At 38.6% G+C, this 27,853-nt stretch overlaps 1 protein-coding gene across 5 annotated transcripts in view; it reads right to left on the reverse strand.

Annotated features, from left to right (window-relative positions):
- Positions 1-27,853, reverse strand: part of KCNQ3 (potassium voltage-gated channel subfamily Q member 3) — a 193,793-nt gene that overhangs the window by 13,163 nt on the left and 152,777 nt on the right. For 2 of the 5 annotated variants that reach the window (XM_068672676.1, XM_068672672.1), the window contains exons 2-10: positions 21,918-22,008; positions 19,946-20,072; positions 17,986-18,158; positions 15,913-16,068; positions 14,395-14,505; positions 13,670-13,765; positions 12,193-12,287; positions 10,450-10,476; positions 6,635-6,691 (exon numbers count right to left, since the gene is read on the reverse strand). In XM_068672676.1, the coding sequence (XP_068528777.1) occupies positions 6,635-6,691; positions 10,450-10,476; positions 12,193-12,287; positions 13,670-13,765; positions 14,395-14,505; positions 15,913-16,068; positions 17,986-18,158; positions 19,946-20,072; positions 21,918-22,008 (933 nt within the window). The remainder of the gene's footprint in view (positions 1-6,634; positions 6,692-10,449; positions 10,477-12,192; positions 12,288-13,669; positions 13,766-14,394; positions 14,506-15,912; positions 16,069-17,985; positions 18,159-19,945; positions 20,073-21,917; positions 22,009-27,853) is intronic. The other 3 variants (XM_068672674.1, XM_068672677.1, XM_068672675.1) reach the window with 3 other exon arrangements.

The raw sequence follows: 27,853 nt of genomic DNA on the forward strand, positions 1-27,853 counted from the left end.
CAGTGACAACTGCACTGAATTGCAATTGCATCTGCCTGTCATCTTACCAGCATCATTAACCCTTCTCACAGCCCAATGACCATAACAGTCTTAAAGGCAATTACCAATGTGACTGGAAACAGCAGCACAAAAGAATTTCCTAGTTAGTGCATCAGCTTAAATACACTCTGAGAGATGATATAAATGGTTTATTTGCTTGTTCATTTTACTTCTAAAAATATCTGTTTATTGACCATTTGTTAAAAAATATAAATGAGGGGCTAAGGTTTGGGAAGAAAGCCTACTTCTAAACCCAGTCTTGGGCACTTCAGTGTGGGACAGCTCTGGGAAGAGATGTCTTGTGCACACATAGTAAAGAGGCACTTCTCTGTGGGACAGCAGGTCAGAAGGGTTGAGCAGGGGGAGAGAAGAAGCCACAGCACCTGGCAGATTTCTGAGAGTCACGACTGGGAGCAGAGCTGAAGGAAGAGTTGCAATGGTGGCCAGAAGAAAGAGATTTCATAGGTATGCAGAGAGGTTTTTGTATGGTTTGTTCAGCTGAAGCCACTAAACTTGACTGGCATGAAAGAGCAAGGATGGGGAGGGTGCACCCTGCAAGGACATAGTGGTCAATGACAGAGACTTGTGTGCAGACAATGCAAGTGAAGGGTCTTACAGAATGTTTTATTCTTTTTTAAGGGGTTACCTTGATCAGATGGGTTACTTTTGTGTTCTACTGATGTCTTTGTAAGCTAGGGTTCTCTGGTGCTACTGGTGCACCTCTTTGCCAGGAGTTGTTTCTACCTCAGAGAGGCAGTATCCTGATGCAGTATCCCACCACAGTGGAAGTTCTTGGAATATTCCTCTTAAAATGGCAAAGGTGAGAGGCATTTAAAAACATATGATGTCTTTGCTGTTTTCATAACAGTACTGACTGTAGTAGGAATACTGCATTTTACAGCATACAAAGTTCCTCCTTCATTTGAGCATTGCAGATCACAATTACTGCAGGGTATTGTTGTTATTGTTGTTGCTGTTTTTGTTTGTTTTAATATGAATTAGTGGTACTGTCATCTTTACTGTCAGATTCTTATTAATAAATCTTTGACCTAGGACGTAAGAAAATATGGGTATTCCTGCTTTAGAAGACTGAAGCACTAAAGATTGCTGCAGACTGTTTTTTGGGGCTTTCCAAATCTTGTTGCTGACATCACAACAGTTGTGAATACAATTTCTGCAGCCTAGTAAATTCAGACACTTGCACTGTCATTGTCTGCATGAAGTGTGCAGGTGTGTGAAAGTATGGAAGTGGCAGTTAAGAAAGAATTGTGTAAGTATGGAGACACAGCTAGTCCTGATATATCAGCAGTGCCAGGACTGAAGTCAATGATGTGAGAAGAGAAAATAATGTATTTGAGTGAAGAAATAGAGCAGTCTAAGTGAATGGTATTAATGTTACCAAAAGTTTATCGTAGTGTAGTTTCCTGAGAAATTAATGGCTATGGGGAAGATGCACAAAGTGCAGACAAATGCACACGGCAACAATTGCTTCCTTCTTTGGAGTAAAAAATTAAAGATGCTACTTCTTGATACCTGTGACAAATTAGTCACCATAGAATATGTAGGGTAGTTTAATGTTAAGCCCTAAGCACTTATTTAAAAAGTAGTTTCCATAGTGTTTCTTTTTGGCCTGGACTTTTGATCTGGCTGATCTGCTACAGTGTTCTAAAAGGCTAAACTAATGATGAGTGCAAGATCCCAACAAGTGATTTGCTTTCCATTCAGACAGAGAATCCTGTGATGCCTTTTCTGCATTACTGCCATTTATCTACTCTCTCAGAGGCAGTGTTTGAGAACAACACTGCTTTGCAAGACAGATATCTTAACTACGTGGCACTGCTGTGAAATTTGGATTCTTCAAGCACTCATATATCATACTTAGGAAAAAATATTAACAGGAAAAGAATACAGCTAGCTTGAGCAAGTTTTGAAAGGGCATGACAAATAAAGTTGGGAACAATAAAGGCCAACTGAATGACTTGAGTGGGTTTTGGAGGGCAGAGTAGAAAAAACGCTAAAACAGATTTTACTGCAAAGGAAGGCACAAAAAATCTAGTTGAGTGATAACAAAGAGTCAGATGGGAAATATAAACTGATGGGCATGAGAATTAGAAGGAGTGAGCTTGTGAGGTCATCAATGTGAAGAAAGATAGAGCTGTTAAGCATGCTTGGCAAGGCAGTGATCTTTGTAGGATGAAGGAGACTGTAATGTACATTACAAAGAAGAAGAAACTCAAGAATTTTTAGGATGAGAACATCTAGAATGAAGAATTTTCATCTAGGTAGGAAACAATTATATGTACAGTAGGGTTGTTGTGAATATCAGTTTTTTCTGTTGGGAAAATTAACAGATTACCAATGAATGACACATGAACCTCAAATGAAGGTGGGGACTATATTGCACTTATACTTAGGATTTCGAAGTTGAGCGTTTTAGTTCAAGGGCTTCTGCAAAGACATTCAACGATGTGAAAGAAACTCCTAGAAGGATGAAAGCTAAAAGTGAAACTCAAGATGATTTCAGATGATGAGATAATTTTGTCAAAATTGGCCACACACAACACATTGCCTTGGAGCAACCTACCAAACTTCACAAGATTTGATTTGGTAACACTATATAAAAGTTCTAAATGGAAAAATATGTTTACAGCAGAGAACTTCAAAGCCAAAGAAGCAGAAAGATAGGTGAGACAGAGGGTTTCTATTGTTTATAAAAAGCTGTTAAATGTTGTATGAAAAGATAATTTTCATTACATATGGTCTTTGAGTCTCAGAAATTTGCTCAGTCCTTCAAAATACATGTCCAGATCTCTCAAAGTTTGTCACTTAAAATTCCTTTATCAACTGTCTTCTTTACCAAAAGACAAGGAGGCACATAATGTGTTACAAGGTTTCACACAGATCAGATCAGCAGGAAAAGGGTCAGTGGACAATGCAAAGAATCCAACAGATTCATCTTGAATTTTATTTATTTATTTTTTTTTCCCCAATGTAAGGCTCAAAATATCTGCCATGAACTGACCTCAGAATAGGAGTGATTAAGATTTAATATCTTCCTCACAGATCAAAACAGACCAAAATATTCCATTGCATTCAGCACAAAAGACTACTTATTTGTCTTGGTGTTCTTTATTGCATATCTACTAATCTAGTAACAATTTATTTATTTATTTATTTATTTATTAATGGAGGTAGATAATTTGAACAGAAAGCGTTCCTAAATTCTCTTTCTAAGGTAACTTTCCCCATTAATAAGTGTCATTTCAAGAAGAAACCATTGTCCCAAGACTGTTGCTCAGGCATCTTAGGTTTAGCAGTTAGAACTCCTAAAGTTTAAAAAGTTGAATTTTTTGTCTAAGATTGACCTTTAGAGACCTTTTTATGCTGAGTGGGAATTTATTAACCTACTGAGATCTGTTTCATTTTGGGGAGACTTTTTAACTGGGGGAACTTGTCTGTTAATTCTGATTACAGATAGCTCTAGAAGAGAATTCATTTTAAAAGCAGATTTCTAGTCTCAGCTAAAGTTACGTAAGCTGAAGCTTTTATCAGTAATTTAATGCTGATAATTAACCCTTAAAGTAACATTCAGACAATATGTTTACACAATAATATAGACAATTGTGTTCATATCCAGGCAGCCAGAGCAGTAGAATACTCAGAAAATCATTAATCAGCTTCACATGAAAAAAATACAACAATATGTTGTATACAAAACAAAACCCAAGCTTCTTTCCAGATAAATGGATAGCTGTCATCAGGGAAACAATGGACTTTATTCTCATTTCCAGGGGATGAAATCTGGGTCTGCTGGGGTTTTTGTTTACATTGTGCTTTTTAAAAACACTTAAGAAACATTTGTTTTCATGACACAATCTCCTTCAATAAATCAGCATGCGCATGGCTCAGTCTCAGAGTATGAAGCATGCGCAGATCACATCATCCTTCAATGAGAGTGGCTAGGACAGTGGTTCCCACCTACAGGTTTACATACTGCTGCTTATCTTTCAGACTCCTCTTACTGATATGAGCTGCTCTTCCTCTCCTTGGGACAGTGGTCTCACTTCATTTGGCTTCCTCACATTCAGGAAAATATGATTGTGACTTCCAGTGTAATTCCAGAAGTTGTGGGGAATCACACATCTCAAAATATGCTGATATAAATGCAGAGTATTTTTTTCTATCTTGTGATTGCTTGCCTTGCATGTCATTGCATCTGCTCCCTTGTGTTGGAATAAAAGTTTTCCCCAAAACTTCGCCTTTAAGGTAGAGTTCAAGGATGAGAACTTCATAACTATGGAAGATACAGACCACCACAAAGGGGGAAAGACAGATGCATTGCAAACAGTTTGGCTTGAAATCTTCACAGCTAAAGAACAATTCAGCTCTCAGATTCTTGCTCTTCAAGAGCAGTGGGAATTATTTTGGAACATCTGAGAGAAGAATTTAGTTGCTGAATATACAAGAGATGGATGGCTTCTGCAGAAGATGTTTTACCCCTGCTCAGAATAAAGAGTGGGAACCACTGAACTAGAAATACTGTTTCAGAAACAGTCATGCAAGGAAATAATGCAGTTACATCCCATCATGCAAGCCAGATACTCTCCTCTCTGTTCTTTGCCTAGTATTGGAGTTTCATAAGCAAATGGTACATGTATGAGAAGAAAAATAATGAATTAATAATAAAAATGAATCAAACACAGCCCTCTTCCATGTATTAAACACTTTCAGCTCACATGGAGTAATAATATTCAGAAAATCTTTCCATATTTTTGCAGTTTAGCTAATCTGTAGGTTTATTTATTCCTGGTCTCAAGCAACTGGAAGCAAAAACAAGTCATGTTTACTTCAATATTTTTCTACATTATCTGCTGTCCTTATTTGGGTGAACATAGCTTTGGGAAATCAAGCATTCTAAATGAAGTTTTCAGAAATATTCTCCTTTGAACTTCTCCCAGTGGAAATTAGCACGAAACTAATATTATGAGGACAACAATGAGTCCTGCTGAAAATCTAACCCTCAGTAAATACATTGAACTGATCTCTAAGAGTCTATGTCTTTTCCCAACAAAGAACATTTTGCATTTCCAAAGTACTTGAAAACTTTAGCCAATCAGTTTTTCCTTTTAAGGAAATCAAATAACATTAATTTCTATAGAGAAGAACTCACAAAAATGTTCGACCTTAAAATAGTTGACTCTAACTTCCTGAAAACTAATGCCTTCTTTAAAAGCCACTTTGCACCATGAATCCCAAGGTCTAAATTTACAAGTGTCTGATTTATAATAGGAAAACACCCCATTTTAGGCAACTTTTCCTCACCCTCTTGTGTTTTATGTTCTTATTGGTATTTAAGTGTAGGCATAACTCTAAATCCAAACTCACCTACCATTCAAATTATTTGGTCAGAAACATGAGCACAAGTCCTTACTTAGGCTCATCTTTGATGCCCCTCAGGAAGAGAAAGAGCTGTTGTCCACACTAGAGGCTTTTGCTGAGTCCTTTTTCTCATATGCATTCACTAAAGTGAATGGAAATGGGCAAAAATAAGCAGTATCATGGCAATCCATGGAGAAAATAATCCAAATTCAATTCTTTGTGAAAACAGGATGGATATTTTTCACCAAAGGCTGCAGCCAGAAATGTAAATAGAAACCATGTGGATGTTGACTCACTCTTTACTTTGCAGTGAACATTTCTTCATGTATCAACCACTAGAAGCAAACCAAACTGAAAAAATCAAAGTCTCTCAAACGTTTTGCATGGGCCAATCATTCAATGAAAAACAGAGTGCTTCACTAGCAGCTCTCCAAAAGCTGAAGGGCTTAGGCTAGGAAAGCTGTGTTGTGTGCTGATGATTTCATGTTTGTGGAATGAAGCAGAAATGAGAAGAACAAGCTAAAGTTGAATGGTAGGAAGATGTTTGTGCAGGATAAAATAGAATGTTTGACAATTTAGTCAAAATCTTAGTATTTCCAATGGTGTGTCCTTCAGATTTCTGAATTGCTACTAATTACTTCTATGTCCCATTGCAGGAAGATAAAGTTCTTGCCCCACATTTCAGGTCACGGTTCAGCAAGATGTTTAAGCATGTCATTAACATTACTGAGATGATAAAAATCCTCCACTTGTTTTCCATTTGCTGAACCAGTACCTGTAAATAAACATGCAGGGATGTTGATCCATTAAAATCAAATGTTATGTTACTTCTATGTATTTGTATTGACAGGGTTGGGACTGCAAAATAAACAGTTTTCATCTATTACAGAATGTTTTTCACCCATAGATTTCTGAATGCTTAGCAGAGTAGGTTAGTATCATTTCCATTCTATGAAAACAGTGAAAAGCAGTTGTTTCTAAGCAGATCATTGGCAGAGCCAGGACTAGACCCAATGTTTTCTGAACAGAAGAACAATGAACTACCTGCAAAGTCATGCAAGTTTCTTTTTATGTTTAAATAATGTTTCAGTCTTATCTCTCATTACTTTTCATGGTAGTTAGATGAACTACTGTAGTCAAAACAGAAAGTGCAGGCAGAGAATGGCATGCAAAAAATATGAAGAGTGAGGCTTGATTGTTACTCGAATGTATATACCTAAGTTTTCTTGTGAGGCTTGATCCAAAGAATGACTCCCTACTAAACATGACATTACTGTAAAGTGAAGAAAAGTTATTAAGATGAGACGTTAATGATTACCCATGAAAAGCTCTATGAAAAAGAATGGGAACATCCTTTTGTTTGTAGTTAGTGTAGTGTACAGATCAGATTGGCTTTTTTCCCCTTTCTGTTTCAGGAAGTCGCATTAAAAGGAAATGCTGACAGTGAAATTTTCCAGCCTTGAAAAGAATGATTTTATCTGCATTATATTGTTACTCCTGGCAATATAAAAATGCACCACATTATACGCATTCTTTTATACTCACAGAATAGGTAGGACTAGTACAGGTTCTGCCACTTAAAGATCTCAAAACATCTTTCCAAAGACAGAGATATTATTTATCTTGTAGACATAAGGAAACAGGGATCAATGACTTTTCTGCAACCACGTAATAATCATCTAGGAATAAACATGTTCTCCTGATGTCTAGTTCTATGTATGGGAAATGCTCTGTGCAGAAATTAAAAACCTGATTAGGAACAAGGCCCTAGGAGAAAGTTTAAAATCCTTCACTAAAGTGCCTGTATATACAAATGATTCAAAATTCATACACTAGTCCAAATCATTGCTAATAGCTGGTAACTGTGCTGAAAAAACAAGGCCACAATTCCAAACGCAGATGTAAAAACTTGGTTCAATGTAAACAACATGTCCATCCTGTAAAGGCCTATCCTAAATGTTGGGAAACATATGTCAGGCACCCAAATATTTGCTGAATGAGAACACTCTAGCAGATATGAACATTCATGTATCTTTTCATAAATCTTCCTTCTTGGGAAGTAATGAATACATACAGAAGTGCAACAGCACAGGTGTTTTCAGACCAAGTGGGAACAGGAGGTCCTCCTTTCTTTCCAGGTACAATTACTACCTTTAGTAATTCCACGTGCTCATAGTTTAAGGCATTGATCAAGGATTAAAAAAAACAGTGGCACCTGTAGCACGAAGTCAGCAGACTCCCCACCAGTAAGCAATGAAAAGCACAGCCCCAGTTCCTCCTGGTTTGGGAGCCTGTGTAGGCACACCTAGTGAAAGCGCTGTTCTTAACAGAGCAGCATGATATATACCACGTCCCTTCACTGCTTACACAATCCACCCTACTGTCTGGGTCAACGTGCTCGTCATCATGTCTCACTTCTTAAGTTTTAGTTTCAAGTAAGCTTCAGTAAAACCATAGGCTGTTGCCACACTTTCATTGGCTTTCTGCTACCACAAGTGCTTTCTCAAGGCCTTGCTTTGGGTTACAAGTTTTGAAATGGACTCTTCCACACTGTTGTCTCCCCTGTGTTTCTTCCAAATGGTCTAAGAACATGGAGTTGCATCTCCCTGACAGTTTGTCATCCTGCTTAGAGGAGAGGTCCTCAAAGGATCTGCCATGAAGCTGGCTCTGTGGGGTTCCTAAAGAGCTTTTGAACTACAGAATAGAAAACTTGATGCTCAGAGCACTATCCATCCTCACAGCCTCATTTTGATTAACTAGTTACGTTTTAACTCTTCTGGGAAAGATTTGGACCAATTCTTCTTTCTCCATTATCAAACAGCATTTAGAAAATGAACTTTATTACTACAGCTTGTCCATTAAGTACTCCACTGATGCAAGATCTTGGAGACAGAGTGTACTGATGGGCTGCTCTCTCCACTAGGACCACATTTCCTTATTGACCTTTTATTCCAGTACAGCCTCCAATACAAACTCCATTGGAATACAAGTAATACTTTCCACACTAAATCACTGTAGGAAGAAGACTTTATTTATTTATTTATTTAATTACATGGTCTGTAAATAAGAGCTTTATGAGAGATGGGAGGTGGGAATGTCAAAATAACCAGATTTTAGGTCTCAGTCCTATGTCTACTCAAGTCCGTGGATGCTCCCAGAAGTACCACCATTTGCCAGTTTACCTGGAGAGCTTTCAATCCCTTTTAGTGAATGATTATTTCCATTAAAAAAGTCTTGCTAAAGCTCCAATGCAGGATTAATGATAGTTTTGCTGAAGGTCATTCTTATATAACAACATAAAAGCAATGCATAAAGTGCTAGAATGAGGGGCCCCGGGATTACAGTTTTAAAGATTCTGTGTTGAGAGTCATAATTTTCATGTTTTAATCCACTGCATCAGTGTTAAATGGCTTCCACTAACATGAAAGTTAGAGCAACTCAGAAGCTACTTCATGAACTGTTCTGTCATTGCAGGTGCAGGAACTTTTCTATAAGGGCAGTGATTGACAGCAAACTTCAGTAATCATTCAGTTACACCATTTTAATCTGCTCTTGCATCTGAGTCAGAGCATGGGTTGGCTCAAAGTATAAAGCTACATACTTAAAAGGATTTCACATCCTAAAACCTCTCCTAGATATTAAAGGCCAACACTGGAAATGCCTAAAATCTCCAGACTTCTGCATTAACGAAGCTGAGTTTTCTCAAGCCTGCCTAGCCTGGGCAGTGTCATGGGTATGTAATAAGATTCAGAAGGATCCAGAAACTAAGAAGCTCCATCCAGGTAGTTTTTGAAGAGGAGAAGGTTAGCCCATGATGATGGTGACAGGATTATTGGGAAGCCATCCTTTTCCCAATAATTAATGACTACAGCACTTGTTGAATTGTAAGGAAAACTGGGTTTCTCTGCTCTGTTAAAGGAGATTTGTACCCTCATCATTCATAGGAGAACACCAAATATGAACCTGTTTTTTTTTTTCAGCTTCCTTTGTTGAAGCTATGCTGTGTTATATAAAAAGTTTAAATAAATTCTTAAAAATATATTAAAAAATATAAATAACTTTTCATCAAGTCTGGGACTGAAACCCAAGCCTCTTCTCTGGCAGTTTACAAAGTCTACTACAATTCTTGTTTTTCTTCTCTGTGTTTTAAATGGGGATGGAAATGGAAATAGTGACATCATGACTCTTTGTGGAACTATATATCCTTTAATATCTATTGACTTTCATTGTGGGTGATCCATTGCTAGTAGTTTAGCATTTAAGTCCTTCAGGATCTTGACCTAAAAAAGTTGAAATATTTGATGCGCTTTTGAATCTGTAACTTAGCTGGAGGGTTATGAAAACTTCATTTCCAAATATATTTGAGACCTTGCAGGTTCTCTCACGGTGACTGACCTGTTGTAGTGTTCAGTGACTGATCAGTATTAGGACTGGTGATTCTTTCATTCTCTTTGCTCATAAATTCCCAAAGTTACTGGGAACGTCCCCATCTATTTAAGCAGAGGTGGGAACAAGCCGTCAGTCTCAATGTAGCCTTTTTAGTACTGCCAGAGAGCTTGACTATCCTGCTGATCCATCTTAGCCTTCTATCTTACCATTTATCATCAAGAAATATGTGAATGTGGTGAAATAACACAGAGCTGATCCCTTACACCACAACATTGCTCTGCACAGAAGCACACATGAAGCAGAACTTTAAATTCACACCAGAACAACCTGGATGCTAATCCCTAGCTCTAAAGCATGGACCAGGAGAAATCTATATAGACCATGATTAATCATAATGAACAATAAAGCTGTTTACAGACAATCAGCAAGCAACACTTTGCATTTGTACAATTAGCATTTTAGCTGTGCTGTTAAATTGGAAAAAAAGCAAGCAATTAGAAAATGGATTGGTTAATCATTTTTAATGACTATCTGTGGTGTTAGTAGCATGTTTTGGTTAACAGCTCATAAATCCACAAAGAACCATTTAACATTCCCCAGTAACTGTATTAAAACAAGGTTATAATAATGACAGCTACATACCTGGCAGTACCATCCAATTGCTCTTTCCTTTTATACAAGAGCAGAAGCATGACAAGAAAGCAAGGGGAGAAGAATTACATAACAAATTCAGCAGATTCTTTTTATAGAAATTGTTAATCTATTGCTAATCACTTATAATTTTTCTGTTCTGTGACCATTACTGACAGCAAAAATAAAAGTCTTGACACTTCATTGTAAAGTACCCATAAAGCAAAGAAAGTGAAATAGCTTCTTGAAACTAATCTGTGCTACTTAGAATGGCAATCGAGTCTTTCATGAGAACTCAGCTCCCTTGCCCTCTCTCCCAGGACCTTATTTGCAAAACACCTATTAAATTTCAGGTTGCATTTGAATCACAGAAGAACCTACATACAATGAACAAGCTTGAAATCACAGTAATGAGTCTAGATGCCAGGTGAACCTGAAAATTACTCTCTGAGCAAAACCTGAGGTCAAGAAACCCTCTAGAAATCAGTCTATAGTAGATAATGTGGGAATAGATACAGAGTGAGGAGGGATAACAAAAAGAAATGTACTGAGCCTTAATTAAACACTTGTTTTTTCTTAGAGATTTCCTTTGTGACCAATGTGAGATTAGTCCTAAAGAAACATATTGTAGATAAAACAAAGAAAGGGATAATATTTATGATTTTCCCTTTATGAAGGCAGAAGCCTGAAAAGTTTCTTCAAGTCAGTTTTGAGCAACAGCTGGTGCTGCGGTATTAGCTCAGTGAGTACAGCTTACCTGTGCTCAGATCTCTCATCTGAGCCATGGTTTAAGAGCACCTTTTTTTAAGAATGAGATATAACAGCAAGCCCAGAAGGAAAGTCTAAAACATATCTTTAGTCTGTTAATGCCCATCATTAGCAGCTGACAGTCTATAGCTAAAAGTTTTGGCTTTCATAGGGCCAGTTTTAATACCTCAAAGTGAGGAAGGGGCCTGTTTGACAGGCCAGAAAAGTGAGGATCAGACAGATCCATCCATTAGTATGTGAACATAGATTAAGTATGAATGTTTGATGCATGCAATGCTTTCACTGAACTCTGGAGTGGTGATTAAAATTAGGATTAAAAAAAAAAAAAAAAAGGACTCTCGACTATCCAGAAAAGTTTTATTGTGTACTGTCAATGAATGGCTTCAGTGGGAGACAGTTTTAGACATTCTCTGGCTGTCCTCCATTGAATTATACTTGTAAGTAATTGGTATTGTCAAAAGGCAAGGATTTAATAAGAACTGATTTTTTTCTTCTGTCATGGCCACCTCCATGGCAACATAATTCTCAGTCTGGTTGAATTGGAGGGGAAATAATTTTCACTATAGCCCATATCTTAAAATACAGAACTGCATCCTAGAGGGTGTGAGTACAGGTGCCTGTGAAACTGAGGACTCAAACTTTCTTGGGATCAAAATTATGGAGGAAGAAATTGAGATATCCAGGTCAATAAACTCCAAAGTCTTACAAAATAAAGCTGACTGTGAGGCAACCATCTCCTTTTTTTAGCCTCATGAGAGGCTAAACACCAAGGGAGATATCCATGTGCTCCCGCTACATCCCACTAAGGGAATGGAGAAGAAATGGATCCAGAAACCAAAAGCGTGTTTTTCACTCTCAGACAGGAATACATTAACTGGCAACTCTCTGATACGTACAAAAGCCTCATTATATACAAAAATTCCATGTTTCCTGTCATGACTAATACTTCACAGAAAATGGTGATGGAGAGGTGGACAATGCACTTACCTAAAAAATGGAAATGATACAATTGATTCATAAAACCTCCAGGTAGCAACTAGATCAATCCTGTTGGGGTTAGTAGCATAGTATCTCCAGGCAGCCTGGAGACAGCAAGGGAGAGACAATAATTAGTATTAGGTAAAAAAATTCCTCAGACTGAAAACAGCCATATTGTTTCAAAGAATGTAATGATTCACCTGAGTTACTATCTGTAAATTAATTACTAATCAGCCATACCAAATGAGTGTCACTATATGGCAAAATTATTAACACAGGTTTATGATCTGGGAAGCCTCCTAAAGGAGACAGGACATGAGGGAGAATCACCAAGACAAACAATGCAGCATACCTGACTAAACTGACTTCTTTCTTCTCTTGTAACCCTAAACACTGCTATATGTGTCCAGTACTTCCAGAAGTGCTTAAGCTAATTTACTATCTAATGTAACATCAAAGGAAATTTTGTTGAGCAACTTACTACTTCAGCACTTAGCTTCATCCAAAATTCTCTAAGCACGAAACTACAAATATTGTGGCTAAATTAGCTAGCTTCTAAGTGGATATACTTTAATTTAGAAGGTGGATTCCATTCACTACTCATTCTTACAGTCTCTTCTGTTTTCTAAGCAGTGTTTTTAATGAAAGCTGTGTAATATGCCATTTGACCTTTTTCTCCTGAGTACTGGTTTGATCCTAAGCAGTTCTGAGTGTCATCACTTCACTCTGATATTACAAGAAGTTTCTCTCTCCTTCTATGAAAATGCTACCATTTGCTTCACTGCCCTCAGGGTGTGCTTCACACCTACACTGAGCAACTCCTGTCAAATTCATCAGCCCCCAGATGAATCATTTTATGCTTGAATTTTTGAACTCATAGCAAAGGCCAGAACAAAAGTCCAAGTGAGCTAAGAAGACTCTTCCCATTGATTCATTTGTTCTTCCAATAATGTAATGGAAGATCCAACAGAATGTTTCAGCTTTTACAAACCACGCATGCTATTTATGTAATTTCCCTTGATTGAACCAGTCACTGTCTATTGTGTTACTTCCATTGATGTTTTCACATCAATAACAGCATAACTTTGTTTACACATAAAACACTCTCTCAAAGGAACTGGCAAAACCTGGATTTTGCAAAGAATTTGTTTTTAACAGCTTGTTTTCTGTGATTTTGTAGCATTGACAGAGAAGTTGGTTGTTTTCCAGAAACTAGCAGATGAGTGCCTTTCTTCTAAAGACACCTTTCTTCTAAAAGATATTCTGACAGTTGAAAGATTCCTCAAAAACTGCAAGGACCACTGGATTGTCTAACTCAATGCAAAAAAAAAAAACAAAAAAAAACAAAAAACTACTCCTTTACAGATACTTCTTGACTCCAGCAATGGGAAATGAGAATTTGGGTGGGGGAAAGGGGTAGTCCTTGTTACATGATGTAACAGTCTTCATAACCAACATCTTTTCAATGAGAGAAGTGGCTGCAAACCTGAATGAGTTCAGCTGCTGGCTTTCTTCTTTTCTCAAAATGTTTTTGACGATGTTGTTCCTGGACCTTCAGTGCCAGCCCTGATCCCAGAATGCCCTGAAAGCATAGAGTGATGCAAGATTTCAGGCATTTCTTACTCAGGAAAAGTGTAGGGAGGAAGGAAAGGGAACATATGAGATTAATTGTTCTGCAGAGATGCATGGGTTAAAGGATGATCACTGCTCATCTACTCAGATGTAGATCTCTAGCTTGTAAATATTTAGAGCTAGGTAATATGGTCCCACACTAATTATAAAATCAATGGGCCTCAAATCCTTTAAAAAGTTGTCTTGTGTGGCTATGTCAATACCAGTAAACTAACCTGGGCCAGGATACAGGCTTCTGAACTATCCTGTAATCACCCAGACTGTTCACTTGCTGGATTGATTTTGTCCTGTGCCAGCTAGCACTGTCTCAGAGAAAGCCCACACATTCAGGGAGTATCAGGATGACATATTATTCCCAATAGTCTGTATGCGAAGTTGGGAAGAAGATTGTTTTATAGCAGTGTGCTACTTGCCACCAGAAAGCAGAGCACGAATCAGTTATTTACTAACATAGACCAGCTCGTGTCTGAGTCCTCCTTTAAAAGGAATTTTATTTTAACTGGCAGTTTTGATCACTTCACCTTTTTGCAAGCATACAGATCTGGGCTGTGGCTAAGAGGGTAGGAGGAAGGTACTTACTGCAGGAAGAGCAAAGAAAGACACTCCAATGAGAGAGAACGTAGCTGCAATCAGCCGGCCCTCCCATGTCTTGGGGGTCTTGTCACCATACCCAATCGTAGCAAGGGTGATCTGTGGGCAAAATGACCAGGCCTTCCCATAAGTAAAACAAAGCCAACAAATTGTCTTTAAACATCACCATCAAACCTGTGTAACTCACTTAGCTCTACGGGTGCTCACACACAACTTCTTAAAACGGGATCTTTATGATGGACCAGCCAATTTTTTTCATGGTATCCTAGTCCAGAGGCACTGCACCTGGGAGAATGGATTTAGTTTTAAATCAGCTGCCTCTCTAGGATACATTTTCTGAAAGGGAATTGATGTGGCACAAACAGTGAGCCCACTGTCAATGCAGAGTTAGGAATAGGACTTTTCTATTAACATTTTGCAGAGCTTTAACAACCAGTCAGAGCTACCTCTTTTGAAGCCCCAGTCCCTACAAAGCAAATACGATTTTCTGAGAACTTATTCCTTTCTTGCACATGTGCTAATCCTTGTTTTTCAGCCATGTACATTTTCTTACCACTAAGACTTTACCTGAAATTCCTACTAGACAAGGATATGAAAATATCCAACTGTTCTGTGCATCACCTTTTTGGTTAATGATAGAAAGGGAGGAAAAAAAAAACAAACCCACAACTTGCCACTTATAAGTGAAATGCATTAAATAATAATTATAAAAAAATGCTGAATCTTAGTCACAAAATGATGCAGACAACTTCCATAACTATTGGTAGAAAAGAAATATGAATTCTATACACCAGGTGGCAGGAATCTTATGTGATCAAACGAGCAGAGGCGCAAACCAATACTCCATTCTTCATGAGAAGCAACAAGAACAGATGTATTAAGGGTCCCTCTTGCTCAGTATCCTACCCCCCATGGAAATCCCTCACATATTCTTGAGAAATGCGTATAAGACATAAACAAAGTGTTGATTATCCTTCACAGAGACATCTTTCTACCTTTCCACGCTTGAATCCAGAGAACCCCTCCGTGGAAGGGTCTTGCTGTCCCTTTATAGACCTAACTTCCATGAATATCTACCTACAGTGGCCAAACCTATGCTGTGGTTTGCTAGACCTACAAAACAATCCTTTGGCCAGATCTGCTTTAGCTGTTTGCTGAAAGATGTAGCTCTCACAAGCAGGATTCTGCTGTTGTGAAAACCAGGTCTCCCATAGGGATAGGCTCTGCCAGTGCAGTTATAGAGACCCTCCTCGTCTGAGAGACTTCTCAGAAGCTAGGAACACAGACTGATTTCTGAAGAGGCCTTAAGCACCTAAGAGCCTTTGTCTGACTGAATATCAACAGGGATATCAATTCTGACAACTGGCTTTAGGGGTATCCTTACTATTGGTAATGTTATACCAAAAACATTCACCCAAATTCAGCAGCACTTATACTGTGGCCCTTAACATCATCTCTGATTATATACAGTTTTTAAGATCATAAGGTATTTTTGGAGTCACTTACCAGTCCCCACCACAATGCATCTGCATAGGTTTCAAACTCTTCCTTCATCTCCACACCATTAGCATCCTTTTCAGGCACATCTTTTTCAACCAGATAAACAAGAAACGAGGATAGGATGAGCGTCAGGAACCCGATGTACCAAGCAGTGATGAGTTCCTGCAAATGAAACAGATGGACAATGGAGGGGCTGAAAACAGACTCAGTACCCCAGACTGGCAGAGTAAACGTCAGAAGAGGAAAGAAGCACTGGAGATAGCAGCAGAGCTGTCACTGCTGGCTTGGTCACAGTCCATGATCAGCCTGGCTCAGCACTTACTGGCAAAGTTGCAGTTCTGCGTAAAGCTGGGTTAAAAGTTTAGCTGCACTATGACACAGGGCTCTGTCCCTGACCTTGAGTCTTCTTTGCTTTTAACAGTCATGCCCATTCCTACTGCCCCCAGGCTGGATTTGTCTTGTCTGGCAAATCAACAGTTCTGCCCAAGTTCCACCTCCAGAGTGCCAAGGCTGTAGAATGCAGTTCCTTCTCTTTAGGCATATTAAAGCAGATTTCAAGGTATGTTTTCAGCCTGGAATGATGCAATAAAAACACACCTTTAAAAATGTTGGTGTTAAAACAAAACCTGACCTTGTTTTGGAGGGACTGACTACAGTGGAGTGTGTGGCTAATCTCATTAAGGTGGGAGACTCAGTGAACCAAATTACAATCCCAGAAATGTCTGAAACAGAGCAGAAAGTGTTCACAAGCAGCTAAAAATCAATATTCCACTTTCTTTCACCTTCTGAGAATGGCTCTTACCAAAGAAAGTGTTGTAGCTGAGAATTTCATAATTGAGTCTTGAGATAAGTCAACTTCTTTTCTGATTTCTGCTGTGCTACCACAAAATGTAATTTGTTGTCTATCCTTGTTATCAAAATTGTTTCTTTACTGTCTTCCAGTGAAGCAAATTTCTCTCAACCTTTTCTTATCTCTCTCATTCAGCTAAGACCCAAAGGGTAGTGATGGGGAATAAACGAGGAACAATTGGAAAAAAATCTCACACTGTGAAGCCTTAGACATTTCTAGACAATGTCTTTGGCATGTATATTTCTTCTATGATCTCAGTTTCCTGAGAAACATTTTTGACATAAGTGTTTATGTGCCACCTGCCTTGTAGCAAGTTTGTACAAGGAAGAAACAGAAGTTGGTTTGAAATGAAGCAGGGTATCCCTATCAGCCACTACAAAGACGCAAAGCCTAATTATGCTGTGCCAGCTGGCATTTTAATTTAAACAAAACAAGCCAAAAAAAACAAAAAACAAAACAAAACAAAACAAAAAAACTAAAATGTCAGGAATGTCATTCATGGATACAAAAAAAATAATAAAAAAAGTAAGTAGCACAGATTACATGCAGTTTTTCTACACCCAGTGCAGATGAGAAATCTCATCTACAGGGTTTTTATGCAGATAGTTTTTAACTTGTAATAGTGTTTGGTGAAAATGCAAGATCACAATGTATCTGTCGGGTGTGAGACAGAATGTCTGACTATAGCATCAAGTTAGACTGAGAAAAGATGATTTTAGAAATCCTGTCTGTCTGGATTCACACTGTGTGCATCTTTGTATTGTCTGACCCATGTTTCCAAAGAGAAATTATACCAGTAGCTCCTTCTGAAACCACATTTCTGCTAGCCAGCCTCTTTCCAACCTTCTGGAGTCCTGCTCCATCTGTTGATCAGGCAAGCCTGTGAAGCCACTAAAAATACGTTGCAACTACAGAGGCGTTTCTGCCAAAGATTTCAATGTATTTTACCATTAAAAGGATGTCCTTCCTCTTATTCTGTGTCATGACAAAATTCCTGTTGTAATGAACATGGGAATGAACACTCAGTTTTGTCACTTCCCAACACCACTATTGAGTAGAAGAAGACAGAAATGGTTCATAGAACGGAAGAGGGAATAAAGCTGAAAAGGTGAAGCAAAAGCTTGTGCTAGAAATAATCCTAAGGAATTGCTGCACCTGTGCTTCCCCTCTCTTCCACTTTAAAATCTCTCCCCCAAGACATGGGTAAGTCCTTCAAGCTCCTCACTTACTTTGCTATGTGCACAAATGGCCGATCCCAAAAGTTTCCATGTGCCACCCCGCCTGTCCATTCGGAGCATCCTTAAGATCTGAAGGAAGCGGAGGCTTCTGAGAGATGTGGCCAGAACATTGCCCTGGTTCCCAACAGCAACCACTGGCACTGAAGCAATCAGCACAAAGATATCTGCAAGGTGAAAAGAACAACAAAGCCTGCCAATAAAAGTGGCCCCATCACCCACTTCTTAATCCCATCTGGTTGTGCTGCAAATTTCCCTAGGCGAATCTTAAAGCTGCCTCAAAATGCCTCCTCATGCCAATTAAACAGATATCTGCACCTGCAGCAGTCAGAGTCATGCACAAAACCCACCAGAGAGCCTTGTAATCTATTTACAGATCAATGAACTGGACTTGAGACACTGGCTGAGCTAGCTTAGGGATGCACGGAAACAGTGTTGTAATGCTGACAGGAAAAAAAAATATCTTATGTCCCTCAGGAAGGCCATAGTGAACACAGATTTATAGGTCAGCAGACAAGAAATTCAGTTTTTGATGGTGCATCTAGTATTCTCTTGGCTGAGTTTTCCTATTAAAATCTTTGTAAGCACTCACAGTGCCGATTCACTGATCAAATGAAGAGGTCTGAAATGCAAATCACATTGATTCTTGTTGGTGGTTGTTGTTGCTGTTTTTTTTTTTTTTTCTCTTTCCTTTTTTCCCCTTGTTTCCTCCCAATTTTTGATCTTACACATGTACAGTAAAAAGTGGTATCAAAAGACTTCAAATGTTCTCTAGGCACTCATTCTTTAAATTGTCTTCATATTTTATTTCCAGCCAAAAAAGTGGCACCAGATGGATTTCAGATTTATTCACTTTCAATTACTCTCAAAACAAACTTGTGCCAATAACAAAAAGAAGAGATGACATTAATAAATCCAGTGGGGTCTATTATTTTCTTTACTCAGATCTCAATGCAGATTCATTCTCAGAGTGAGATGGCACTTTTATTAAGAAGGCACGAGGTAATGTCAATCCCACTTGCTCACACAAGCTCTGCTGCTCTCACAATGCTCTTAGAAATATAAGTATTATTCAAAAGGTGCCATTTTTATGCACCACCCATTTCAAGCTATCACAGATGCACAAATAAAATTTGTTCCAATTTTCTCTATCATCTAGACCTATAAGATGAACAAAAGGGAAAGGGTAAGAGGGTGGTATGTATTTGTATAACTGCAGCACCACAGGTCCTGAGAGTGCTATGTGATGCACAAATAGCAACCAATAAGTTAGTTGGCCCAAATAGCATCAAAAAAAAAAAAAAAAAAGGGAGTCCTGAAAAAAAATGAATGAATGTGGGTGTGCATGACAGGTGCTCAGGGCAGGGTGAGATCCTGCATATTGGCTAGTTGGTTTGTGGACCCAATGGGGAGTTTTAGGAGATTAAAAGGTGAATAATGAGTAGTTTTATGGATAGCTGTATGTGGTGCCTTCCAAGCTTGAAGGATAACATGGGGGAAATCACAAAGAAACATTTTTGCAAATGTAGACCAATATTACAAAGGTAAAATACAAAAAGTGAGTATGAAAGGGGGCTGGGAAAGATGGCACAGATCTGACGAGCTTTGGAACTGAAGGCAGATAATGTTTATTTTGGGACGAACTTAAGAAAAAAGCCATTGGTCTCAGGACAAGGAACATGGATTTGAAGGGTAGAAGTATCCATTTGCTCACATTGGCCTGCCACCCAGGAGTCTCTTGAATGGATTGGTATTGTCAGGTACTTCAAACAAGTACTCCATGCTGGACACAGTTCCTAGCACAAAGGGCTGGGGTGATTTCAGTGCTTTTTTTTTTTTTTTTTTTTTAATTATTATTATTATTGACATTCACCATTTCCTGGACACCCTCCCAACGTGGCTCAGAAGTAGAAGGACATAATGAGGAAAACAACAGTAGAGCGTGTATGCCTACCCAGCATGCACAGAGGCTTTCTGGCAAATTTGAGTCTCCCCCTCCATCCTTTGTAGCGACAGCAACACCCAGCAGCCCAGATTCTTAAGGCAAACTCTGCTCCAAAGATGAAAATGGCAAAAGTTTCCTGTATTAAAGATGCAAATGAGATCATTATACAACAAATTTGCAGTAACCCTAGACACATGGAGATAGCTGAAGCAAGAAGAGGAGGTGCAAGTGTTGAGAGAGAGAGAGAGGAAGGAAGCAAGTAGGAAAGAGAATATAGATTGATGAGGGTCAAGGCAAAGTGGGACATAGCTTTACAACCTGATAAATTATCTGTGTAAAGGACGTGCCTCTGCTGTTGGGTATATGTTGAAGTGCATACCCTGCCCTGACAGAAGGACCATTACTTCAAAAAAAACTACCAACCAACCAAATGAAATAAAAACAAACCAACAAACAAAAACAAACAAAAAACCTTCCCATTCCCTATGAAATAAGAATACATGTGACTGCAAAGCTCCCTGTGCACTGCACACCTACACCCAGTTACCCACCAGCTGCTCCCTCATGCAGCTATGGGTAGAGAGATAGGGACAGGAGCAAGTGTATTCACATGGTCATATTTAAGGCAATAATAAAGGTATATATAAGACAAATTTAAGGCATATATTACCCCTTTAAGTTTATCATGCACAGAAAAATAGGATTTTCTTATGGGCTGCTTTAGGGATGGGGATATTTTCAATTCTTTTAAGTGTCAGGAGAAACTGGGAATGAGAGAACTTCTCTGAGGTGTTCAGTGGAGATGGCCCAAGGGCATTGTTTGTGCCTCTGAATAGCTGACAAGGAAGAAAGGGGGATTTTCCCTGATACTCATACCCACACTTGCTGAGTGCTTCTGAAAAATCACTGAAAGCCATGTGAAAGCAGGCAGAGGAGAAGAAAAATTGTTTCAGGCTTTCTCAAATGTGAAAGGTTAGGTCAGAGCAGGGTAAGAGGGACCAAGAGCAAGATTCACATACCCTAGGGGATGAAGGTGTTTTCATACAGGTACTTTTTGAGAAGGAACATGAAAGTGGAAATCACCCTCTAAGCCTCTTCGTGTTTAATTCTTATCTACACCTACATGTCTCTGGGGTTCAAGGGGAAATAGAAACTGAGATCCCAGAACTACTGCTGCTGCGCAGTTCACCTAGGGATGCTTTTCTACAAGAACAGGCTAAGTGAGGCAGACTGCTCTCAATTTCATGATATCTATGGGACCAGAGGAAGTTTGTTAAGGTAATTTTTATAAAATGATTAACATGTCATTTTTATACTTAGTGGGCTTTTCCTATTTTTTTTTTCTCCTTTTGCCAAGTGGGAGGCATATAAAAATGATGTTGACTGGGGATTCTAGCATTTATAAAATAAGCACACTGGAAACTCAAGAGAAAGGAATAAATTTTCTTCAAATCCATTTTCTCTCTTTCATGGATACTAAACAGAGACACTGCTGGCAACAATTTCAGTTATGCTACTATCAAGCATGAGTTTAAGTCCAATGCTGACAAACTCCTCCAAAGAGATGCTGTGATTTACAGAATATTATAGAATAAATCAAAATTATTCAGAGATCCTCCCAATTTTTATTTATTTATTTATTTTACAAAAATGCTTAGTTCTGGCCTGGTCAATGGGAAACTTACTGGTCCTTCAGTGAGAGAACTGTTGGGTACCTGCTGAAAATTCATTATTTAAAAGTTTTGGGTTTGTGTTTTTCCTCCTGCCTTTCTTCATTTTTACTCATTTGGTGTAAACTGTACACTTATATATTCTCTGTACCCTTATAGGTTCTCTAGTATACAAGGCTATAGTATATATTGGCCCCAGGACCAATGGAAGACATTTTACTGCATGCAGACCAATTTTTCATCACTGCTGAAGGAACAGATTTGCACTGAAGGACATTAGCAGGGTGATGCACTGGCCACAGACTACTTACCAGCAAGAGGAGCCAGTCTCCTGAAACAGTTTCATATTCCTTGAAAGTTGTCAGGACAGCTAAGATCAAACACCCCAAGACAATCAGAAACCTGGAGTGAAAAAAGAAGAAATCAGGGCATTGTTATTGCTCTGTATTTGCATGGGACATTTTGCCTACAAAGTCCTAGATAAAGGTCTTCAGGAGGTGACTTCTTCAACTTGCATGAGCAGTGGGGTGAGCTCTCATGAAGATCAAAGGGAACTTGGAAGTCATGGAAAAATAATGAGAAGTTCCTAAATCAGAATAGCCCTCTAAAAACACACACGAATTAGCTCTGTTGCATTCTTCACAAAGAAAATAGATAATATTGCATTTTAGGACAGGATTATATGATATGTAATACTCAGGAGGTCTATTCCAAGCTGATATGCTGTGTGCTTCATAAAATGGCACTGCAGTTACAGAGAAATAAATCTACTTGGCACATGCTGAGACCTGAGAAACAGTAAATGCTTCAATAAAATGCAGCACTGGGACAAACCTTCCCTTGAAAATAACACTGCTTTTCTTTTTTCTTCTCTTTTTGCACTCCTTTTTATGTAGATGAAGAGATGAAAAGGATTGAAAAAGAAACAATAGAGAGGGTAAAATTCTGCTCTCCAGTAAACCTAGTACGTGATAAATCACTGCCCTTGCGCTATTGTTTGTGAGGCCCTAGAACACAGAGATCTGTCAGAAAATTTAACTCCCACAGCTGGTAAATCCAATCTAGTCCAATCTAAATTCACGTTGATCTGCTTTATAAAACTATTCCCAGGTTCAAGCTATTCAAAATCTTTTATACATAAAGAAGTAAGAAAAATCAAGGGAGTCTCGTAAGTGATTGCTGTGAAGTAGAGTGGGAGAAGCTCATATTCTAGTACTTTATGTACCCAGATCATGGGCATTTGAACGTGTTCCAAAGCCCGATCAGGAACAGAGGGGCAGGTGGCCCTGGAAATATTTCAGAGCTTAGTGAATAAATTGGAAGGATGTCTCTGTAAAAGCTCTGGATCCTTGACTAGGAATCATCAGAGAAATGATAGGCATTAGGCATTGAAATCAGCCAAGGGGTGGAAAAACAAAAACAAAACAACAACAAACAACTTGTTAAGACTTGAACCGTATTTAGTGTGTAATTCCTGTTCTGAAATTCAGCCTGATACCTAAAGTGTCATTTCATTTCTTGCTGAATAAATCTCTGCTTTCTTTCACTGGGTGAAATGTCCAGAGCCCAAAGTCTGGGGCTTGGAGGCAGAGGGAATGATGGTGGTATGGAAAGAAGGCTTAGCTCAGAGATGCACATCCTCTAACCTGTCCTGGGGATTTGTTTCCTTTGTGTATGGGGAAACCTAGGGCTAAGAGAGCATATTCTGACATTTTACAGAGTTTCTGCAGCTGGAACAGAAGGGGAGAGGCAAGCTCCAGGTATCTCTCCCTGCCTTTTGGGGGGGCATTTCCTCTAAACACCATTAATTAGTACCTTCATGCAAGGAATGGGCAGCAGTGAAACACCTCACAGCAAACCCTGAAAGATTACATTGCTGCCGCTTTCCGAGCCTTGTTCAGCCTCAGGTTTCCTATGCCAGGATAATCACCTGGAAATTTTCAGATCAGCCATTTTGAGCAAGGTTAGAACAGATCTAAATGGATTTGCTTGTGGTAACTGATTCTGGATTTCTTTGACAAGTTTCACCTTCTCCCATTCACCAGCCATGCTCTAGAGCAAGGCTTATGTTTTTGGTAGAAGACAGTGCAGAATGTGTATTTTGCCATTAACCTACAGCCACACTCATGCCACAACCAAGGCTTTAACCAGTTAACTTAGCGATTCTGTGATCACACTTGCTTTGTCACACCATAACTTGCTGCCCTCATCTTGAAATTAATCAAGACCCACAAGCCAGATACCCTACACCTCCCTGAGCAAAATGGTGAGAACTTAACCAAAAAAAATGTGATTCCTTCAATCAGCTATAAATCAGCTATGATTTGCCAAATTACAGCCATTACAGTGGCACCATCACTGATTCTCCCTTTGAAAGCTTGAGCTTGAGCTACATGATGCTTTCCATTAGACATTTCTTTACACCATGTGGAAATTCAGTCACCCATCAGCTCATAAGTATCACTTAAATGATTTAATGAAAGGCAAATAACACTGAAAACAGTCCAAGGAAATTACATCATCAGCTACTTAAGACATGAATTTATGGTATCATGAAACAGAACAGCACTGTAACATAAAGATGATGTGCAGATTTTTGTTCAAAAGCAAGACAGAAGATAATGCAGTAGTGAACCTGATCTAGTGGGTGGCGTCACTGCCAATGGCAGGGGGGTTGGAACTAGATGATCTTTAACGTCTCTTCCAACCCAAACCATTCTGTGATTCTATTCAATTAAATAATCGTCTGCCAAAAAATGTCTGTGGTTTTACCACTAGAGGGTATCGGTGCTCCATATACTAGACAGATCCTGCTCATTCCAGTTTTACTTCCCCATGAAACAAACACATTGCAGGTGATGTTCAGGTGATCGCACCCCTGTATTTGATGTGCAAGAAAATGAATCTCGCAGTCGTGAAAAAGCTTGTTCGTGCTCACTAAAAGATAACAACAACAAACCACAAATATTGGCCTGAATGGGCCAGAGGCACTTCTTGCTTAATCACTCTGTGCAGCACAGCCCACGCTGCAGGTTCTGCTGTTCCAAGTGAGAGCCCACCTTCAAAAACAACAGATCGTGGAAGATAAAAAAGGAAAACGAGGGTGGGAAGGTGAGACTGGAGATCACAAGTCACCATGAGTGATTTCAAAGGTGAATCCCAGCAGAGGACATGGTTTAACCCTCCGTCTGTAAAAATTTTCTGAATGCAGCCCAGAAGTGTTCCTGCTGAGATGCAACTTCTGAGCAGGAACCACTATCCCCCCAAAACTCTCAGCCCACAAAGCCAAGATGCTGCTCCTTCCTGCAGTAATCTGGGGTGCAGTGATGAAAAGGCTGTGCTGGGACACGTAAATGTAATCCATCTTGGAAGCATTAGATATCCTCCTACCTCACTGCTTCCGAAGGATAAACACCCACTGCAAGTTAATCAAATCACATCTCAGCAGTCCTCATTTACCATCTGAAATGATGATCATGTTCAGAGCACATTGTGAATTTTAATCTCCATTGATGCTATGAAACCCATTCCTTCCCTGCAGCCTGTCCTGTTTCTTTCTGATCTTGGTGGTTACAAAGTCCAGAACTATTCTTAAGTCCTTTTTATAGAAGATGTTACATGGGCTTTTTTTTTTTTTTTTTTTTTTCCATTCTCTGTTGCTCAGCAAAGATGGCAACAAGGCTCACCTTCACCAACTGCCAACTATACCTTTTTTTCTTTCTTTTTTTTTTTTTTTTTTTTTACTCATGTTGATGGCCTAGTAATCAGAAAAACTCAGACTTGCTTGACCATCGCTGAGCCCATACAGTCCTATGGAAATAGGAAAATAGCTGAGTCTGTACTGTCTAATCTCATATTTTAGAGGCAACACCATGGGCCTAGTTGTTAAGTCTGACTCTAAAATCATAAGGGGCAAATCACAGCAAAAGAAACAGTGCTGAAATCACAGGGGATGTGCAGAGGAGAGGCTAACAGTGACCTGGGAAATCATTTGCCAGAAAGGGAATCTGAAATTTACAGTTATAATGAAACCATCCAAGAGACATATTGCACTAGGGGTTAGAAGAAATAAATGGGTTAAAAGTCAAGGTTTAGCAATGAAAATTGAGTCCTATTAAACCTAAACTTTCTCATAACAGAGTTTCAGCAGGTGGCAGTCTGCACCTCTAGATTGTAATTTAGATATGCTAAATGAGGGTCTTAATTTACTTCTTCAGATTTAAAATTAACCTGGCTATCATTTTACATAATTTTTCACAGACCATTAAATTATACCTATTTGCAGGATTATTCCTTAAATCTTGATTATTTTGTTGTATGTGTAAGTTATAGACCACCAAATGGCAGTGCTCTTTTGTCACTGTCACAACTAATATGCTATTCTAGGTAATAAATGTTCTTGCTGTTGGGAATCACATTTAACACTCATATTTTCAAATCACACTATTTTGAGTTATTAAAAAGAGTATTCCAAAAACAATACATATTTCTTCCAGGAAAGAACAAGTAATTTATGACCACGCTAGATCATTAAACTAATCCTTCTTGGATGAACATCACAGATTGTTTTGTTGATAAATTTTGATTTCTTTTAATGTTTCATATTCTTTGAATGTTTCTTCCATAACTGTTTTTATATGAAGTCAACATAATGCAGATCTAACTGAGAACTTTTATATTTTCACCATATATAGGTTCTTGTCATGTATCCTGTTCAGAATATCTTCCTTCAAATTTTAACAGATCACATAGTAATTTGCTTATAATTTATTCCAATACTTAGCAGTTCTTTTGAAGCTGTCATGAGGACTAGATACATCATAGGCAGGTCAAACAGTATTTGCATCTGCCATCATTTTAGCAATTTTTTGTCCTATGTGAAGATCCTTGCCATTACATCACAATCTGTCTGCAAGAATTTTCTTGAGTATATACTTACATGCAATATTAATTTGATTTTTTATAGCTCTTTGCTATTATACATGTTACTTAAGCTAACAGTTGTATTGATGGAGTCTTGATCTTCTAAAGTATCATCACCTATAGTGACATATACAATAGGACTATCTGTGGACATCAGCAATCAAATTCCTCAAGCAGACTTACAATTAACAGAGAGAAACATATGCTTCTAATATACAACTCATCTTATTTTGAAGTAGACAGTTCAAACTGGTCAGATGTACCTACAGAGATTATTTCTTCTCTAGATCTGTAAGAAAACCCTCTAGTGACTCATTCCGATGTGAGGGTGGTCAAACACTGGAAGAGGTGTCCTAGAGAGGTGGTTGATGCCCCATGCCTGTCCTCACTAATGTGCTTTAACTTTTGGTTAGCCCTGAAGAGGTCAGGCAGTTGGACTAAGATGGTCTCTGAAGGTCCTCTCCAACTGAACTATTCTATTCTATTCTATTCTATTCTATTCTATTCTATTCTATTCTATTCTATTCTATTCTATTCTATTCTATTCTATTCTATTCTATTCTATTCTATGCTATTCTATTCTATTCTATTCTACTCTACTCTACTCTACTCTACTCTACTCTACTCTACTCTACTCTACTCTACTCTACTCTACTCTACTCTACTCTACTCTACTCCATTCTATTTTAATTCTTTCAGTACCTAATGTGGGCTTACAGAAAAGCTGGGGAGGGGCTCTTTATCAGGGACTGTAGTGATAGGACAAGGTGTAATGGCTTTAAACTAAGAGGGAGATTTATATTAGATATAAGGAAGAAATTATTTACACTGAGGGTGGTGAGGACCTGGAACATGTTGCTCAGAGAAGCTGTGAATGCCCCATCCCTGGAGGTGCTCAAGGCCAAATTGAACAGGATTCTGGGCAACCTGATCTAGTGGGTAGCAGCCCTGCCCATGGCAGTTGATCTTTAAGGTCCCTACCAACCCAAAATATTCTATGATTCTATTCTATGGAAATGTTTACTGTGTAAATTAGCTGAATGCCACACTTGATGTTCAGCACTATTTTGGATTTAATTACAAATCCTATATTTTAATAAAGTTTATATGCTTTTAGTACTGAAGGAATTAGCCTACTTGCTTTACCAATCCACTTCTTACACAATCAGATACCTCTGAAACCCTTTGTTGCAACTTTTGATATTATACTTACATGTGGTCCAGAATCCCACTTGCAAGATAATAATCCAGGCTCTGGGCAGGACAGCTTCTTGAACAAATACTACTAAGATATCCCCTTCAGTGGAACAGTGCATAGACTTGT

Source organism: Anas acuta, chromosome 2 (assembly GCF_963932015.1).
Source record: "Anas acuta chromosome 2, bAnaAcu1.1, whole genome shotgun sequence".
Lineage (NCBI taxonomy): Eukaryota > Metazoa > Chordata > Aves > Anseriformes > Anatidae > Anas > Anas acuta.